General features: G+C 48.3%; 1 protein-coding gene across 1 annotated transcript in view; it reads right to left on the minus strand.

Moving 5' to 3' along the window:
* Positions 1–19,027, minus strand: part of Ikbkb (inhibitor of nuclear factor kappa B kinase subunit beta) — a 54,825-nt gene that overhangs the window by 32,497 nt on the left and 3,301 nt on the right. Inside the window, exons 3-5 of the mRNA XM_031339262.1 lie at positions 10,589–10,683; positions 8,990–9,107; positions 6,155–6,224 (exon numbers count right to left, since the gene is read on the minus strand). Coding sequence (XP_031195122.1) covers positions 6,155–6,224; positions 8,990–9,107; positions 10,589–10,683 — 283 coding nt within the window. The remainder of the gene's footprint in view (positions 1–6,154; positions 6,225–8,989; positions 9,108–10,588; positions 10,684–19,027) is intronic.

The following is a 19,027-nucleotide window of genomic DNA, read 5'->3' on the forward strand; positions in this document are numbered from 1 at the left end:
CTTGCAAACCGAATCAAAGAACACATCAAAACGATCATCCACCATGATCAAGTAGGCTTCATTCCAGGTATGCAGGGACGGTTCAATATACGGAAATCCATCAATGTAATTCACTTTATAAAAAAACTCAAAGAAAAAACCATATGATCATCTCATTAGATGCTGAGAAAGCATTTGACAAAATCCAACATCCCTTCATTATAAAAGTCTTGGAAAGATCAGGAATTCAAGGCCCATACTTAAACATAGTAAAAGCAATATACAGAAAACCATCCATTGGACCAAGCACAGGGTCCCCAATGAAGGAGAAAGGACCCATGGAGTTAAAGGGTTTGCAGCCCCTTAGGACAAACAACAATATAAACTAACTAGTACCCTCAGAGCTCCCAGGGACAAAACCACCAACCAAGGGGTACACATGGTGGGACTGATGACTCTGGCAGCATGTGTATAGTAGAGGATGACCAAGTCGGTCATCAACGAGAGGAGAGGCCCTTGGCCCTGTGAAGGTTCTGTGACCCAGTGTAGGGGAATACCAAGGCCAGTAAGCCCGAGAGTGGGGTGGCAAGCAGGGGGAGGGTGGAGGGAACAGGGCTGGGGTTCTAGGACAATATCTTAGTGCCTGAGTGAAGACAAGGAGCAGAAGGAAGAGAGGGAGAGAGGGAGGTGAAGCAGGAGGACACCAGGAGCCAACCAATGGGTGGTCTGAGTGAGAGGAGGTCTGTGTTATTAATTAAAATAGTGAGCCTACCAGAAGCTGCCCGCTCAGCTTGCTGATGGACTTTCCAGGAATGGCTCAAGGTCTGGCTCAAACTTTCTGGACTAAAATAGGCTCTATGACTAACAAGCAGGGCAGAAGGAGGGGGACCAAACGTTAAGATGAAAGTACAGAATCATCTTTTCGTTTGCTCAACGACCATGAAGAGCAGAATTCTTTGAGGGAAATCAAGAGTGACAAGCAAAGTCTAAGGTTATCCCCTAAAGGATGGGAAAACTGAGGGTCCCTGGTGTGGTGAGGGAATAGCACCCGAAGAGGAAGCAAGTGCAGAGCAAGCAGGGGAATAGCTGTGGGGTCCTGTGCACAGGAGGCTGGCCACTATACTTGGAGACACTCGGGGTGAAGGGGTCTGGGGCAGACAGTGATAAGAGTTCCCCTCAGCCAGGAATAGGAACACGCATCTGTGGAGTCCAGGACTCAGGAGCTGAGATGGGGGGCCGCTGTGAGTCTGAGGCCAGTCTGGGCCATGTGGTGAGCTCAGGCACACAGCAGAAAGTGCCCTTCTGAAGAAATGGATTAGCAAAGGCAGCCAGGGGTCCTGACAAAGACTTGCTATGACAGTGTACTGTTGGGCAGGGACCAAACGGCTACGGCATGACAGACATGCTGCATTTGGTGACCTCTGTACTCTTATTCTTTCGGTTTGCCTGTTTTGAGACATGCCCTCTGGTCCAGCTCAGGCTGCCATCAAACTTGCTCTGTGGCTGAAGATGATTTTAATTCCAGTACCCTGAACCCCAGAGCTGGGACATGTGCCAACATGCCAGTTTCTGAGTTACTGGGCACCATGCATGGCAGGCAAGCACTCTACCAACTGAACTGCGGCCCAGCTCACTGTGGAGAGTGTTCAAGATCCTTTAGTGTTCTCTCTGGCAGGCACTGGAAGCAAGGCATGAAGAACCAACAGGGGAAGATGAGCTTTAAAGATTTCTTTTTATTTTAGGTATTTTATCTGCATGTGCATATATGTACCATGTGCATGTCTGGTGCCGATCAATGATGGCCAGAGAGGATTTTAGATCTCTTGGAACTGGAGCTACAAATGATTATGAGCCACTACATGGAATCTGAGATCTAATCGCTCCAAAGAGTAACAAGTATTCTTTTTTTTTTTAGATAATTTTTTTACTAGATGTTTTCCTTATTTACATTGCAAATTCTATCCCCTCCGAAAACCCCCATCCCATCCCCCCTCTCCCTGTTCACTAACCCATATGCTCCTGATTCACTGTCTTGGCATTCCCCTACACTGGGGCATGAAGCCTCCATGAGGCCAAGAGCCTCTCCTCTCATTGATGTCCCACAAGACCATCCTCTGCTACATATGCAGCTAGAGCTATGGGTCCCACCATGTGTGCTCTTTGCTTGGTGGTTTAGTCCCTGGGAGCTCAGGGGTACTGGTTGGTTCATATTGTTGTTTCTCCTATGGGGGTTGCAAACCCCTTCAGCTGCTTGGGTTTTTCTTCTAGCTCCTTCATTGGGGACTTTGTGTTCAGTCCAATGGATGGCTGTAAGCATCCACTTCTGTATTAGTCAGGCTCTGGCAGAGCCTATCAGGAGTCAGCTATATCAGGCTCCTGTCAGTGAGCACTTGTTGGCATCCACAATAGGGTCTGGGTTGGGTAACTGTATATGGGATGGATCCCTAGGTAAGACAGTCACTGGATGGCCTTTCCTTCAATTTCTGCCCCAACTTTGTCTCTGTATTCCCTACCATGGGTATTTTGATCCTCCTTTTAAGAAGGACTGAAGTATCCATACTGTAGTCTTCCTTCTTCTTGAGTTTCATATGGTCTGTGAATTGTATCTTGGGTATTCCAAACTTCTAGGCTAATATCCACGTATCAGTGAGTGCATGCCATGTGGTAACAAGTATTCTTAACTGCTGACCCAAAAGATGAGATTTAAACTTGACACTCATGTCTGGGTAGGCAGAAACATGGACATCACAAAAGGATCAAGTTTTTAAAATAAGAAGTCTAGGATTCAATTTGGGAGTGACTTTAAGACAGATATATTCTGCAGCTATGGATCCAGAGTTCAGGCTAGAGAGGAGACTCTGGGAAGATACAGTTGATGAGGATGCTCAAGAAGCCAGGCAGGCAAAAACCAGAGTAGAATAAAGCAGAGTGCAACTGGTCCAGGTACTGAGGAAGGTGAATGGGATGGAGGTGGGGGGGAATGAAGGAAAAGCAAGAAGGCAATGTGGAAGATGGGGTATGGCCTGGGGCGCATGCAATACGCTTGTAGTCCTGACATTCTGGCAGCCGAGGCAGGAGGATCATGAGGTCAGTGACAGACTGGGGTCACTGACCAAGGCTCTGTGGTAGGACAAAGTGGGCAGCACCTGCCTCTTCGTTCTGACTGCTTAGGAATCTGCTACTTCACTGGCAGGAAGAAAACATGACAATGTTTTCTAAAGGACAATAAGCAAGACTGCTGACTGGAACTGGAATTCCTACTGGCTGTCAGGGTTATAATCCGGAAGTCCGAGCTGTTAGCTCTGCCTGTGTCTGCCTCAGGTTCCCTTGTCTGTAGAAGGCACTGCTCTGACAGGCTTGCGCTGGCACAGGAGGCACATTTCATCTGTATCTGCCTGTTTTCTGATGCACAAGTTACTGGAGCCGTATCTGGCAACTTAAAAACTCACGGCGGGAATCTGTGTGTGGTACCATGCTGATGCTCTTAGGCTGCCCTAAGAGATTAGGGGCAAATCAATTGAACCCAAATGGGAAGGCGATGAATCTGGACCCCGTGGCCAAGAGTATGGCTTCATAAGTAACTGACGTCAACCAGGCAGGGATGAGCTGTGGTGAGTCTGGCATCGAGGATCAGGGTTGCACTCAAGTTACAATGTGCTCAGGATAGAGAATGGTTGTGTTAGCTGAGCCGCTCCAAGTGGAGCTTTTGGGCTTAGGAGGAGACAGTTACAAAGGAATAAATCTGATGGGCCTCATACCAAACCAGTAATGGGGGGTGTACCCAAGAAAAATGGAAATTTGTCAGCAACTTCACACAGAGTCATAGGACAGGAATGCATCCCAGTGACGGCTGGGTTAGAAATGGGTCTGGGGAAGATTGATCAGCCTTTCCAGGAAGGGCAACTCCCACCTGCTGGGTTTGCTGGCTCCAACCTCATTCATAAATCATAGTAGGGACTGAGGGTTTTCGAGATGCCTTTCAGGAAGGGAAGGAGAAAGGAGACCATACAGATTTACTATTTTACTAGGACAAGCGCCTTGCAAGGAGCCTATGGACAGCATCTCATTTTATGTCCCATGATTCTAAAGAGGTGGACAGTGTTTCTCTTACAGCTAAGGAAACAAGCATTCTGGAAGCTTGAGTCCCATGCTTCAGGCCACATGGCCAACCAGAGGAAGAACTGGTTTGCAAGCTGGGAGTATGAATACGGGGATGTCCAGTTTGGGAGAAAAACTGAGTACTTAGACACTTTAATTCCTTTTGGGGTATACTGATATTATAAATATCTACAGACAAGGTGATGTGTACCAGCCACCACCTCTCTGGATGCTAAAGACCAAGCAGGGGCGAAAGGCTCTAATTTGAAGAAGTTTGGTTCCATGGCAGAGTGCTTGCCCAACATGTGTGAGGCCACGGGTCCCACCTACACCAAACGGGCAGGACTTTTTATTTTTATTCCTTTGAGACAGGGTTTCCACTATAGCCCAGGCTACCCTCAACTCACAGCAATATTCTTGCCTCTATCGTCCAAGTGTTAGGACCACTGGTGTGAGCCACCAGTCCCATTTAGAGACTTCTATTAGCTATGTGATAGACACATAAGTAACCTAATGTGTAGAGGAAAATATTTCAGCCGATAGTATCAAAGAAAGACAACTGGAGGAGGCTATGACCAAGATGAAGCAAATGTTGCCCTTGGAGACAAAGTAACACCTCTACCCCCTGAATTACCAGCCTGCCTTTAACCCAACCCAACACGGGCAAATTAGTAGTTTGGCTATTGATTTTAAGAAATGCAATCAAGTAAACATCTAAGCAACGTGGGTGGGTGAGAACGAGGCGTGGTGTCACGAAGAGAAGTGGAATTCTAGACCTCTGGGTTAGATCCTGCAGGTCTACAGACAGGGCCCTTCCAGCAGACACATGCACCAACCCACAGGAGAGTCAGAGGCCAAGAGGTGGCTGCTAAGTTAACTAAGACCGTACTAATATCGCCTAGCCCTCCACAGGACTTCATCCAGAAGGAAACAATATGATGCAGGGATATTTTATATGCTTGGACCCCAGCCTTAAATACATGGTTGCTTGACCCCAGCCCCCACCCTTTCAACCGCCCGTTTGCCTCCCCTCTACCCAAAGAAGTGGCATAAGAAGCAGCAGTCATGAGAACCAAGTTTCTGGAAGGTGAGAGGCTCCTGGACTGCGAGGCTAGAGAGCACGGCGTGTACTTAAGTAGGGTAAACACTAATGACTGGAAAACCTAAGAGAAGGGAGTATGACTTCATTACATCACTTCACACATTCTGCATTTCTATATTGGAAAAACAAAGTTTGAGTAAACAAATCATGTGTACAAATTGAGAAGAACAAAGTGGGGAAGGGGTGAAAATAGAGTCATTCTCCAAAACGGGGAACATGTATTCAAAGATAAATGATGGATAACTCTGACTATTAGAGCCCAAACTATCAATTTGCACCACCAACCTTGAAAATCAACATCATCATCATCATTACCACCATCATCACCATCATCATCTCTCTCTCACACACAAACACCCCATCAATTTTAAAGCCCCAAGCAAGCTCTGTGGCACTTGTAGTATCAGCCTCTCTAGGTGAGAGGCAGAGCTGACCATCAGAGCCCCAGTTCTATTTGCACTGGAGTCACAGGATCTAGGAAACACCACACACCTCTGCAGGCCCATGGACTCTCCTCCCTGATGCCAGCCTTCTCAGGGGGCCTAAAGCACCCACATCTAGGGACACTCATGGTTCCAGTGTATTAAACAAGAGTGGAGTTTTCTATGGCTGTGGTTGGCAAATAACTGCCAGTGTGAGGGTAGAAAACTTCACTGCCCATGGGTGAAGCTGCCCAGATGACGACCCACGTCCCTGGCTGTTCCAGGAAGGTGGGGAGTGGAGCTCTTGAGTAGGAAAGGAAATGTCTCACTCCAAACACAGTCATCCGTACCAAGACCTTAGAAAAGAAGGAATTCTATCTGAGCCCACTACAGTTCGAACCAGCACTGGCTGGCCCCCTTTATCCACTAGGTTCTCTGTATACCTTACCATACCCTCTGTAGAGACCACAGGACACAAACAGTTCCCTCTGTGCCTGACTGGACTGTCAGGGAACCTGGAAGGGCCTGGCCTTGTTTCTAGGGTAGGACTTACCGATGTCACTCAGCAGAGTGAGGATGGCCCCTTCCCGCAGGCCACAGCAGTTCTCAAACTGGTTCAAGTACTGCAGAAAACAGGAGAGGCACTGTCAGTGTGGAGCGTCACACAGCCCTGACAAGCCCACCAGCGTCTTCTGTCAGTCAGACAGACGAGTGCTGGTACCACACCAGGGCTGCAGGGGAGCAGGCTGGAGGCCACTGGAGCAGCCATACTGGCAGGGATTGCTCCTGGGACAGTGAGGCAGCAGTCTATGGGAATCCATGGCATCACCTCCCTGGCCCCAGCAGGAAGTATTTAAGTCGGCCTCACTATGGGCCTACGTCTGAAGGACGTGGCCAGGGCCGAATGTCAGTAGCAACTGGGTTTGCTCTTGAGACTCCTGCGGAAGGGAAGGGTGCAGAAAGACTCACCAAGGCCTCCTCTGGCCACTCTGCTAATGGGGTCTCCCTTGGACACTTCACTAAGGGGAATGGACATTTGCTACGTGCCTGGGCACTGTACCAAGCCCTGCAGGGATGAACTCAGCTGACTCTACCTACTTCTCCAGCATCCCTGCCCTGAGTCCTACCGTTCCCTCTGAGGTGGAGACACTGGGATGGGGGGGGGGGGGCATCATTATCAGTTGGCACACACAGCTGGGAGGCAGGGCTGTAAAGTGAAAGTGAACTTTGACCCTTCGAGTTTCTGGCTCTTCGGCCTGTCCAGGGGCTCGATGTGCTGCTGTGTGTGAGAGTCAGCTGTGGTGATTAACACTCAAATCCACTAACATTCCAGAATGCTCCACTTCTGTACCATACAGTTCACTCCTTATGGTTTTGGTCTGTTTGGGGGTTGTGTATTTTTTTTTTTTTAAACAAGATCTCACCATACTACTGCAGTTGATCTCAAATTTGCTGAAAGAGTCTCCTTCCCCCATGGCTGCACTACAGGTAGCAGCCAAGCATGGTGGACTTAGGCCTTGAAATTAACTCTCATTCTGAAATTTACCACGTGCTGGTCAAGCCTATCTAAGACAGTGGCTCTAAATGACTGTCACGACCCCTTGGGGGCTGTTAAACGGCCCTCTCACAGGGGCTGCCTAAAACCACTGGAGAACAGAGATTTACACTACAATTCCTGACTGGCAAAATAAAAGCAGTGGAAAGAATTTTATGGCTGGGGGTCACCAAAACATGAGGACTGTCGGTGCTAAAGAGCCACAGCATTAGGAAGGCTGATGGGGGTCACCAAAACATGAGGACCGGTGGGTGCTAAAGAGCCGTAGCATTAGGAAGGCTGAGAGCCTCTGTGCCGAGAGATAATAGAGACTTTGAACTTTTGAGAAAAGGAAAGACAGGCTACCTTATTTAGGGAAGAAAAGGGAGATCATAGGAGCTCTGGGCAACAGGCCCCTCTCCCCAGTGCCAGAAGGACAGAGGTCCTTTATACAATCACATCTTGCCTCTCCCTAGATGGCACTGAAGCCCTGCCAAGAGTCATGCTGAAACTTCCATCATCTTTTCCCCTGGCTTCCGAGCTCTTTGCTACCTAAAAGGGCAAGTGTGTACCTCCCCTGAATTTCTGAGCACCCCGTCACCTGGCCACACCCACCCACTCCAGCCTGAAGTCCTTGCCTAAGACAGCATGGATGCATTTCCCGCTAACCACAGTGAGCAACTAGATGACTGCCAAAGGTCAGAAACAGGAGAATCACTGGGTAGTCAAGCTCTCCATTTCTCTTCTGTTATCAACCCTACTTACAGGGCACATCCTGTCCCCAAGTCACATCACTCTCAGGACATGCCCACCCCTACACAGCAGAGTCACTCGTGGAAACTTTCTTTTTATAAAATGAGTCTAGAGGCCCGGAAGAATGAAGAACACAGCACATGACGTAAGTCTGGGAAACTGCAGTGTAAAGAGATGTGAAGGGAAAGCCAAGTCACGTGCTGTGGCTCTTGGAATAAAGAGCTGAATGGAGCTATCAGAAGAATAGATTAAAAAAAAAATAAACAACTCACTTGGAGAGTTTATTGTTCTCAAAACTGACATGACCGGGGTTCACAGACAGCAAGACGCCTGCACCTGAGATGGCCTATGAGCCAGGTTCTCTACTCCACAGCTGTACAAGCCAGGGCTTTACCTAACTAATGTCTCTGGGCCATGGCATCGGCCTGCAGCGCAGGAACTCTATCTGGGTGCCAGTAACGTTGGAACCATAAACCAGGCCCCCTGTAAAAGCATAAGGAGTGTCTCTCTGAGTGACACACAGAACTGTCCCTGTGACCAGAGAGAACGGCCGACGCCCAGTGTCCAGTGTGGGTTTGGAGCAGAGATAGGACGGGAGAGGGAGAGGGGAAGCCCTGTAGGTGAGTCACGAGGGTCTGGAAGTGCAGCCCTGCTCTCTGATGACTAAGCTGGCTCCCTTCCTGCCCGCTGTGATTCTGTGTAGCATGGTAATGTCTGCGAAGAAACTGTCTCCCCATTGGCCAGTGGTGACACCAACCCCAAAAGCTTGCAGTGGCCCTAACATGCCAAAGGGGAAGAGTGAGACTCATCCAGTTTCTTCTTGTGGTCCGAGCCTGACGGTAACTTTTCCTTGTCACGCTAGTGACCTGTGACACAGCCCGTCTTCAGCTTTCTTGTGGGCACTTCTGACTCAGCCTTTTGAGTTACACGTACAGAAATCACCCCAAAGAAGGCGCAGAGGAGGGAGATAGGATAGGTGAAGTTACTCCCCTGACTCTTTGAGCTTCTCAGATGATGGCAGAAGATCTCTCCTTCCCTCCCCTGCCCAGTGTTCCAGAGTGCCCCAAATGGACCTACATCCTACAACCCCAGAAGACTCACTCTTCGCAGATCTCCTCCTTGGCAGTACTCCATGGCCAGCAGAGGCAAATCATTAGGTGCCAAGTTCTGCATCCCCTCTGGGACATCCCGGGCAGCCACCACATTGGGATGGTTCAGCCTAGAAAGAGGGGGAAGAATAAGCATCGGTCGGAGCCTCGGCCCAAATCCATCCTTTACTCCACATCTCAGGCAATCTCACCTTCTAACGAAGGCAGAGAATGACCAGGTATTCTTAGTAACTACACCGGAGAAGATGGGGTTCAGGAATGACAAACTTACCTGGGACTCTAGTAAATTAAATATCTATCCAACCTCCCATGGCCTCTGAACTCAAACACCCTACTAGTATATCACAAATCATTTAATTGTCCTTAAAGTGCACTATCTCAATTTTTCAGTGTCTGTAAGACTGCTTCTAATAGGTGACAACAGGTACCTGATGTCATTTAAGGGAAAGGGCCGGCACAGGCATGCGTGTGGACATTCAGCGAGAGAGACACTGCTCTTTCTCATCATTTAAGACATGAGCAGAGGTCTGGAGAGATGATGCCACAGGCAAGGCCTCTGGGCTCTTCCAGAGGACCTGGGTTTTAGTTCCAGCCCCCATGTGGCTGAGTTCAACCATCTCTAAACTCTAGTTCCAGCAGATCCAAGTCCCTCTCCTGGCCTGCTCAGGCACCAAGCATGCACAGACACAGATGCAGCCAAACCACCCACATGTACAAAAATAAAGTAATTTTAAAAATGAAGGACGTGAGCAACAGGAGCATTTGTTTGATTTCTTCAAGCTAACTCCTAGGGTGCTCACCACTACAGGTCCCACCAGTAGGGAGGATAGCATCAACCCAGGCCTGAAAGATCCTATGTCCACACTGTGTGAATATCTACAGAGGGCAAACAGAGCAGTCACACGCCACTCTGGAATTAGAAACATAGGGAAAACAAAGATTTTTGCTGACAAATTAAAACTTATCATGCTGACTGTTTTAATTAACTCACTAGTTAAGTAATGTTTGACCCAGTGTCTTATGTTGCCTATGCGCAAATTCCTGGGCTCAACCATTCCTCCTGTCTTCAGCCTCCCAAGCACCTGGCCTATAGGAGCACATGACCATGCCTAGGCAAGATGGCTGCCTACAGGAGCACATGACCATGCCTAGGCAAGATGGCTGCCTACAGGAGCACACCACCATGACTAGGCAAGATGGCTGCCTTACAGGAGCACACCACCATGCCTAGGCAAGATGGCTGCCTTACAGAAGCGCACCACCATGCCTAGGCAAGATGGCTGCCTTACAGAAGCGCACCACCATGCCTAGGCAAGATGGCTGCCTTACAGGAGCACACCACCATGCCTAGGCAAGATGGCTGCCTTACATCTAATGTAACAAACTGACTACATAGCTCAGTGTAGTATTTAATGTTACTCCTCTCAAAGTCTCCAGGACAGTGACCTATCTAAATATTGTGGGCAATGTCCCTATGGAAGACACTTAGGGGTTCTTTTCTTGACAGAACAAGTAGGAAGAGCTGCGGTTTTCGTTCCAGGATCACAGGGCTGTGGAAATGGCTTCCCCAGATGTGGGCCCAGGCCCTCACCTTCTCATGATCTGGATCTCTAGGCACCAGCGATCTCTGTTCTTTGGGCTGAGCTCCTGTCGGCATTGCTTGATGGCAATCTGTTCACCTGTCGCCTACAGAGAGGGTACACCAGACATCAGAACGATCAACAACCAGACATACGATCACCACAGAACCCCACTGGCCACACAGGTAACCTGCAGAATACCTGGACACCTGGTCTGTCCAACTGTCTGTCTGTCTGCCCTCTTCACCACCCCACATCACAGCTTGCCCATCTTCTTGCTGCATCTACCCATTGAGGGGGCACAAAGCCTTCAAATCTTGCTGTCTCTGCCTCCTCCACAAAACCCCCTGTAGCACATCCCTGTCTGGGGCTTCTACTTTTCCCTGCATACGCCAACTGTTGCCATGGTGATGCCATGTTAAACCATACAGCACAGCTGGTGATTAACCTGCTTCACATATAAAAATGGCGCTTCCGTGTGATTCAACTATTGGCACAGTGAGTGTCTCCCTTGTTTCATGTAAGAGGTTTTTTTCTTCCTTTTTCTTTGGAGAGAAGACAAACATAGTGTACTCAATGGGACACAGGATAGCTCAAGTCCCAACTTGCTTTCAGCAGCTGTGCATCCTTGGAGCAAACGACATACAGACTGTGTCTTTACTTATGAAACAGGAATGCTGACCTCCACAGTTCAGGGCTGTGATGAAGACAAGATGCAGCTATATCATCTAGATGGAAAACCCATGGCGAGTGCCTGACAACTCTAAAGAGCACAGCCCTGAGCACACACTCTTCTAAAGCCTGGCTCCATTATGTATTTACATGCTTATTTACTTTAGAATGGTCTAATGGATCCAAGGCTAGACTGTTATTCACTATGGCTACAAGGATGACACTGGATTTCTGATCCTCTTGACCATCCTACCATATGCTAGGATTATAGGTGTGCATGGACCACCATGCCCACTTTATATGGAGATCAAACCTGGCTAAGGCTTTGTGAACACTGGGCAAGCACTCTACCAACTGAACTCCATCCGTAACCACACTATGGTTTCTTTACTGGAAAAGTCAGTATTTTGTGACTTATGACTGGTTCCTGAGGTTAACAGGTATCTCTGTGCTGGTACACAAAGGAGTCCACGGGGACAGTAGGAGGGGAGGGTTCTGAGCCTGTGGTTTGGGCAGCGGCAGCAGAGAGAAGCCCTGGTATCAGGTGCCCTGGAACCACCAGCAGCAGCCTTGACTTTGGATGGTAGCATCCGTATCCCCGTTGACAGTGACGCCACTGAGAACAGCTAGAGAGAAATCCTCCCCAACAGAAGTCACTGCAGTTTACCGCACCATATAAAAATACTTGTAGCAAGAACAGGGAGGCAGACGTTTATCCATGGAAAGCATGCTCTCTTCTGCCTGGAGATCTCTCATCTGGGAACTCAGCAAGGGCTTCCCCAGTGGGTTTCTGCTGTAAGCACCTGTCTGATGAAGCTTTAGCATGCTCTGTCTGATGGACTGAGCGCTCTCTCTGGATGGTCTAGGCGACCACTCTGAAGCCGCTCTGCTGTCTACCCGTCTGCTGTTTGCTATTTGTTCTTTCACTTCTGCTTGCTACATACTTTAAAAAAAAAATTCACGCATTCAAAACTGTTGGTGGAGAGGCAGGCAGATCTCTGAGTTCAAGGCCAGCCTGGTCTACAGAGTGAGTTCCAGGACAGCCGGGGCTACACAGAGAAACCCTGTCTCGAAAAAAAAAAAAAAAAAAAACTGTTGGTGGGTTATTTTCCATATAGAACAAGATTTCTGGTTCCATAGGCAAAAGGCAAAAGACTAAAACCTCTAAAGGCCTTCCAAGTCAACGTTAATCTGCCTAGATAATACTGTTGGCCCCATGAAGAAGTCCTAGGCCCCACTGACCATTTCTGCACTGTACATTCAATGAAAAGAATCCTAAACCCTCTAAGTGTGCGATCCATACAGGAATGAGTGGGACTTAAACTGACATGCTGAGGACCATGGCAAGACAAGCAGGTGGCTGTCATCGGCATCCAACAGCATCACTGCCTCACATTCACCCAAATGGCCAACACTCCTGCCTCCCTGGTAAGAGAAGGAAAACGCTCCAAACACAAGGGGAGTTATCTAATGTGATCACCGATCAAGAAATCCACCCTGAAATGGATGATTACCACTCTAATGGCAGAGCACAAATATTACAAAACCTCTAAAATAGTCTCAGGATGTGTCTTTAATCCAGAACTACTATTTAAGCTGTCTGAGGTGCAGTTTCGTCCATGCCCAGTTTTCTGGTCTATTCTAAGTATACAACCAAAATCACAACTGACGCTGGAGCAGGGTCTCTACCCACCAACCCTACTCACTTCCCATCATCCCTGCAGTCTTTCCAATTCTTAGACAATACCCATCTACTTTCTGTCTCTGTGGATTTCCAAGCTCTGGACATTCCGTGTAAAACAAGTTATGCGTGTGTTATTTTAAAGAGACGTCTCACTTAAGGATACGTTTCCACAGTTCACTCATGCTGCAGCTACGGGTCCACCCTTGTGACCTCACCAGCCTTCACAGGGCTGCCCATGGGAGGAGGCGTCACTAACTGGGGTCCTGGGGATCATTCTTTCCTTTTCTTTGCCTGTTAGAATCCCCGTTTTGGCCTGGATTCTGAGGCTCTCTCTAAAGAGCTGACTTCCTTTTCACACTATGTCCTCTATGGCTGCTGAATCAGTCACCATGGCTACACAGTCGAACCCAGGGAGAAGTCCATCTCTGGTCTTCGAGAGCGAGAGACCGCACTAGAAAAACACTCCTCTAATTGATGGACACTCTCAGAAGCCACAGCTTGGAAAACACCACACCTCAAGACCTTGAGCTTCCAACTCGTCTGCCCCTTCTCAAGCCGACTGGAGCGGTCCTCAGTTTCACTTCCTGTCAGTGTTTGGACTCAAATATTTTCTTGCCCAGTTCAAGGGTGGATTCATCAACAGCAAATCCAACAGCAAATCCCACTAATGCCAAGAGCTGAGGTTAGAGTGTTGAAATGCAATATTTACTTTTGTAACAGTATTAAGAGGTGGGGCTAGCCAGGCGGTGGTGGTGCACGCCTTTAATCCTAGCACTTGGGAGGCAGAGGCAGGCGGATTTCTGAGTTCGAGGCCAGCCTGGTCTACAGAGTGAGTTTTAGGACAACCAGGGCTATACAGAGAAACCCTGTCTCGAAAAAAAAAAAAAAAAGAGAGACAGGTGGGGCTGTGGAGAGGCTGATGGGGTTACAGGCAGCCATGGTGAGATGCTATCACGTAGAGACCTTTGTGATGGCACAGTGGAAAACGTGTCTTTAAGTGAGAGTGAGTGCCCTTCTGAAATGACCGGAACCTTGATCTCAGCCTTACAAGTCAGCCAGCCTAACACCCCACCCAGGCTCATGTAGGCGACCTTAATTAAGCCCAATGGGCCACACATACATGCAAGACACAAAGGAAGGAGGGTGTGTTGACAAGAAGGGGTTCAGAGGAAAGAGGGATAGGATAGGGTGATGGGGTGAACATGATCCAAAAATATTGTGTACATCTACAAAATTGTCAAAAGTACATTAAAAATATATTTAAGAGAAGCATGGCCACCCAAGAAAAATCTATATTATTTTCCAAATGTTTGGAAGATGAATTTTATTCACTTGAGTAAGTAAAGGTTATTATTACCATTAAAAATAGATTACCCAGACTCAAGAACTCTACACTGGCCTTTAGTCTCGCAGAATCTCCGAAGGAGCCTAGACTTGTGGAAAGCAGGGCTGTGCAAATGAGAGGAAGCGGGTGTGGGGAGGGGCAAGCTCACTGCAGAGGATCTCTGGTCCAGACACTCCTACAGCTGGTACTCTGGTGGTTCTGTGGTAACATGAAGGATGCTACAAGTCCTGCTATGCGACCTGAGGGTGACAGAGTCTACACTCGGAGACTAAAGAGTCTACACACGTCTACCTTTAACACACAGAGCACTGCATTGTTTCCTGTTCTGTTGTAATGAATTAGCCACAAGCCTGGTTGCTTAAAACAATACAAATATATCTTATCGTTCACAATCTGCGGTGAGTTTCCCTTGTCGATGATCAAGCTGTCAGCAGAGCTGTATTCTCTTCTACCAGCTTTGGGAGGTCGCCCATGACCTCCAGCAGCCCAAGCCTGGGCATTTTCCTTTGCTTAGGCACTCTACCTCATCCTCAGTCCCACCAACGACCAGCCGGATCCTTCTCACCTAGTCTTGGCTCAATGCTGACTCTCTTGCCTCCTCCTTTCCAACTTTTCAGGTCCCCAGTATGACACGGGGCCCGCTCATCTAAGCTAGGGCAATCTGCCAACCTAAGGCCAGCTGACTGGCAACCTGGACTCTCCCTTGCCCTTGGGGAAGGAGGGTGCTCTCTACAACAACACAGCAAATGATCAGATCCACTGTGACTTAGGGACCCTGTTCTGCTGTGCCTTAAGTAACTGTCATCTCTTGCCCAAGGTCAGAGCGGAAGACGCAGTTGTTAGCTGGCTCAACCCAGAAGCTGAGATAGCCTATATACCGGAGACTGGCGGGAAGAGTGAAGATGTGAGAACAGCCTTCAACCTCCAAATTAGACTTAGCTAAGAGAGACTACAACTGCCTGTGTCAGCTCAGCTTAACCCTACCGCAGGGGAATCCTTGCTTCTAAGGCTTAGGGATGTCTGAGATAGAAACAAACCTTTCCTTGCGCAGTTGTCTATTATTTTTGTTCGTGAATTATGAACACTGGGAATGCGTTCATTGGCAGAAAACTTCACACAGCAGTAAATGACTTTATTTGGCCCAGGCTCCCCAGATCAAGAATCTGAGTTTGGAAAGCCAGACTGGGCCTGAACTCTACCTCTGCGCTGGTTAAATCTGTATTATTTGCCGATCTGATATAAGCTAGAGTCTTACCCGGGAACCTTGGCTGAAGAACTGTCCCCATCTGTCTACAGGGAAGCCTGTAGGGCATTTTCTTGATTAACAATCGATATGGGAGGCCCAGGCTGCTGTGGATGGTGTTGCCCTGGGCAGCTGGTCCTGGGTTTTTTAAGTAAGGCAGAGTAAACTACAGAGAGAAGGCAGTAAGCAGTGCCTCCCTACCCTTCTCTGCTTCAGTTCCTGCCTCCAGGTGCCTGTCTTTCAGGAAGGACTTGTAAGCCAGATAAACCCTTTCCTCCCCAAGCTGGGTTTGGTCATAGTGCCCATCACAGCAACAGAAACCAAACTAGGAGCATCTATCTCCAACTTGCTAACAAGCAGACTCCTTAAAGAGAATACAATTTAAAAATCATCTTTATTCTCAGTCGAAGGGAAAGTCGACTTTATTGTCTCTATGGGACTTAGCTGATGTTTGGAGGTCCTTAGACTGTGCTGTTCTTTGCCTTTCACACAAGAACACAAATCTTGCTGGGCGGTGGTGGCGCACGCCTTTAATCCCAGCACTTGGGAGGCAGAGACAGGTGGATTTCTGGGTTCGAGGCCAGCCTGGTCTACAGAGTGAGTTCCATGACAGCCAGGGCTACACAGAGAAACCCTGTCTCAAAAAAAAAAAAAAACCCCACAAATCTTGTCTATGTCTGTGTATTATAAAGCCTAAAGCCTAAAGAAGGTGACTGCACACAAGGGCGCTAGAAAGTCAGTTCATAAAAAACAAAAACAACACCACCAAAACAGAAGAGAAGGGGCCACCAACTCCCTGTGGTTAGCCTCCTAATGATCCAGGGGAAACACAAAAACAGACAGACAGAGCCCCTCACAGAACTCCTCTTAGAACTTCATTCCAGAAAACCCAATCGCTTATTACCATTCAACCAGCAACAGTGTCATAAGGAGACAATCAACAAATAAGCCATCAGGCTTTCTCAGATCCTGCCCCACAATATCAATGTTTCAGGCAAAAAAAAAAAAAAAGTGGTGTGTGGGAAACTGGGCCCAGAAGGAATACAAGGATGGGACCCAGGCTGGGGTGCCCAAAGGTATGGATACACCAGCCGACACCTGTCTCTCGACCCTAATCAGAGATGTTTCTTCTCAGTGATTGGCAGTTAACACGAAGGCTCACAACTGATCAAAGCGCAGAGGGTAGGAGAAGGTGGGGCGCTCAGCCCTAAATGATACGTCTGCATCCCTTTCCCCTTTCCCCCACAAGCTCAGGGATCATTCTGGAAAGATTCTAAGAGCCAGAGGTTCTGGGGGACTACAACAAAGCAGTGTTTCCCAGGCGAAACAAGGAAGCTGCCCATATGAACTCACAGCAGTTGTGACAGTGTACATGGGCTCGAGAGCCACGGAAACCCAAGCTTGGAGAGGGAGGCAGGCAGGAAGTCCCACCCTGGCTAGGCAGCCAGTGGCAGTTTACAGTTGCGGGGGGCTGGGGGGGAGGAAGAATCGGTTCTCTTTAAGGGTGTGTTCTGTGGGAGGGTCAACCACACACTTCAGTGGGAGGGGTACAAATTAGACTTTTTTTTTTTTTAAGATGTAAAGGTGAATGGGCAGGGAAAGGGGGTGAAAGCTGGGGTGGGGAGTGGAGAGGGACGGGTAAATATGACCAAAAGACACTGTACAAAATCATCAAACAAGTACTTAAAAATAAAGGTCTGGGACACACTACAACACAACTTCTTGTACCTAAGGCTCTGGGTCAGTTCAGAAGAGGTCTCAGAAAGATCGAAAGAGCTAGGGGGGCAGGGGGTCTGCTGTGAGAATGCCTCTCTTAGCAGTGTCAGCGCACCAGGGGGTCTGCTGTGAGAACACCTCTCCTAGCAGTGCCAGCAGTTACATCGATAAAGTCCTGCTAACAAGACTGCTTAAGTATGAGCTGATGAAGAACAAAAGTAATGGACATGCTAACGTGGACAGGGAAAAACCCAGGAGGCCTCAAGCCTACGAAAACAAGTACAGGCGACTGAGAAACGCTCAGAATGGGAGAGACACTCTAATTGGCTATCCAGTAACAAGTGGTCAGCTCTGAAAACATAAGACATAAATAACCTTATACAGACTGAGCAGGTTGTATTTATGTGTTTAGGAACATAAACGTGTGTATAGCAATAGTTAATGAAAAAGGAGGCCATATTTTCAAAGAGAACAATAAGAGGTATATGATAGCTTGGAGAGAGGGAAGGAGGGGAGAGAAATATGTAATTATGACCTCAAAAAGTACAATAACTTTCTTTTAAAAAAAATGGTCCAGCTTCATCTTTATTCCTGACATAACAGGTGGTGGACACAACCTGTCCCTGTGATAGAAGGCCACAGCTTCTTCAGTCTCCCTGCAGCAGACACAAAATGACACAGCGGGCTCCCATCTCGCCCACAGAGACCAGACCAGGCTCAAGGGAAAAAGGTGGGCAAGCAATCATGCAGCTCTGAGGCCAGCTGGCCTTTGGCTCTTTATCTCAGGTGGAGAAAAACTCAGCCCTTCCAGGGCCGCCAATTAAAAGACAATGAAGGGTCTCATCCCTAGGGAGCCTTGGGCAAGCCAGGCCACTATCATTTCCTTACACGCTGCTCTACCCACTCAAGTGTCTCCTTTCCTGACAGGCCGTCTGAAGTCCACTTCCTCTTAAGAACCTGATGAAGTTCCATTTCCTCAAAGTCTTCCCCTGCCACTGAGCAAGCAGGAGAATGGGACAGAGCACCTGGCAGTGCCAGCACCTGTTTGAGTTTGCTTGTTTGTTTTTGTTTTGAGACAGGACCTCAAATGAGATGGAGCCCTGGCTGTCATGGAACTGTCTCTGTAGACCTGGCTGGCCTCAAACTCACAAAGATTGGCCTGCCTCTGCCTGCCGGGTGGGCACGCAGATTAAAGGTGGTACTGCCTCATCTAGCTGACAAATGATAAGGATTCTTGTTAAGCATTAGTCATTAGTATTTTTACACATGAGCATATCTTTATGACTATCTATTTAGTCATATCTTTAAGAATTTATTCCATGTAGGTAAAGACAAATTAAGGATGGTGTCACCTCTTCATTTGTCTGCATGGAGCTCAGACCCATGCATAGTAAGTCCTTCCTGGGAACTGAGCTCCAGGATCACACTGCAAACGGAAGTGGCCTTAGTCTTACCAGTAAAGCTTAGCACTACTTCACAGGAACAATAACTGATAACCCCTTGCCTTCTGACAACCAGCATGTTCCCTACTTCCCATCACGTGGGCACGGATACCCCAGGCTTGCCAGTCTCTTTCCCATTAGAGCACGCTGATGATGTAACAGTTGCAAAGGATCCTGGGATGTTTCCATGGTGTATTAGCCTCACGTCTTTCACACCGAGGGTCTGTGATGCACACCAGAAGTTGTGACCCAAATGCAAGAATTTGCAAGTGACAGTCGGGATTCCAACCAGGTGCTGTGTGGTGGGGTGCTGTGTGGTGGGGTGCTGTGTGGTGGGGTGCTGTGTAG

Source organism: Mastomys coucha, unplaced genomic scaffold (assembly GCF_008632895.1).
Source record: "Mastomys coucha isolate ucsf_1 unplaced genomic scaffold, UCSF_Mcou_1 pScaffold22, whole genome shotgun sequence".
NCBI classification, from domain to species: Eukaryota; Metazoa; Chordata; class Mammalia; order Rodentia; family Muridae; genus Mastomys; species Mastomys coucha.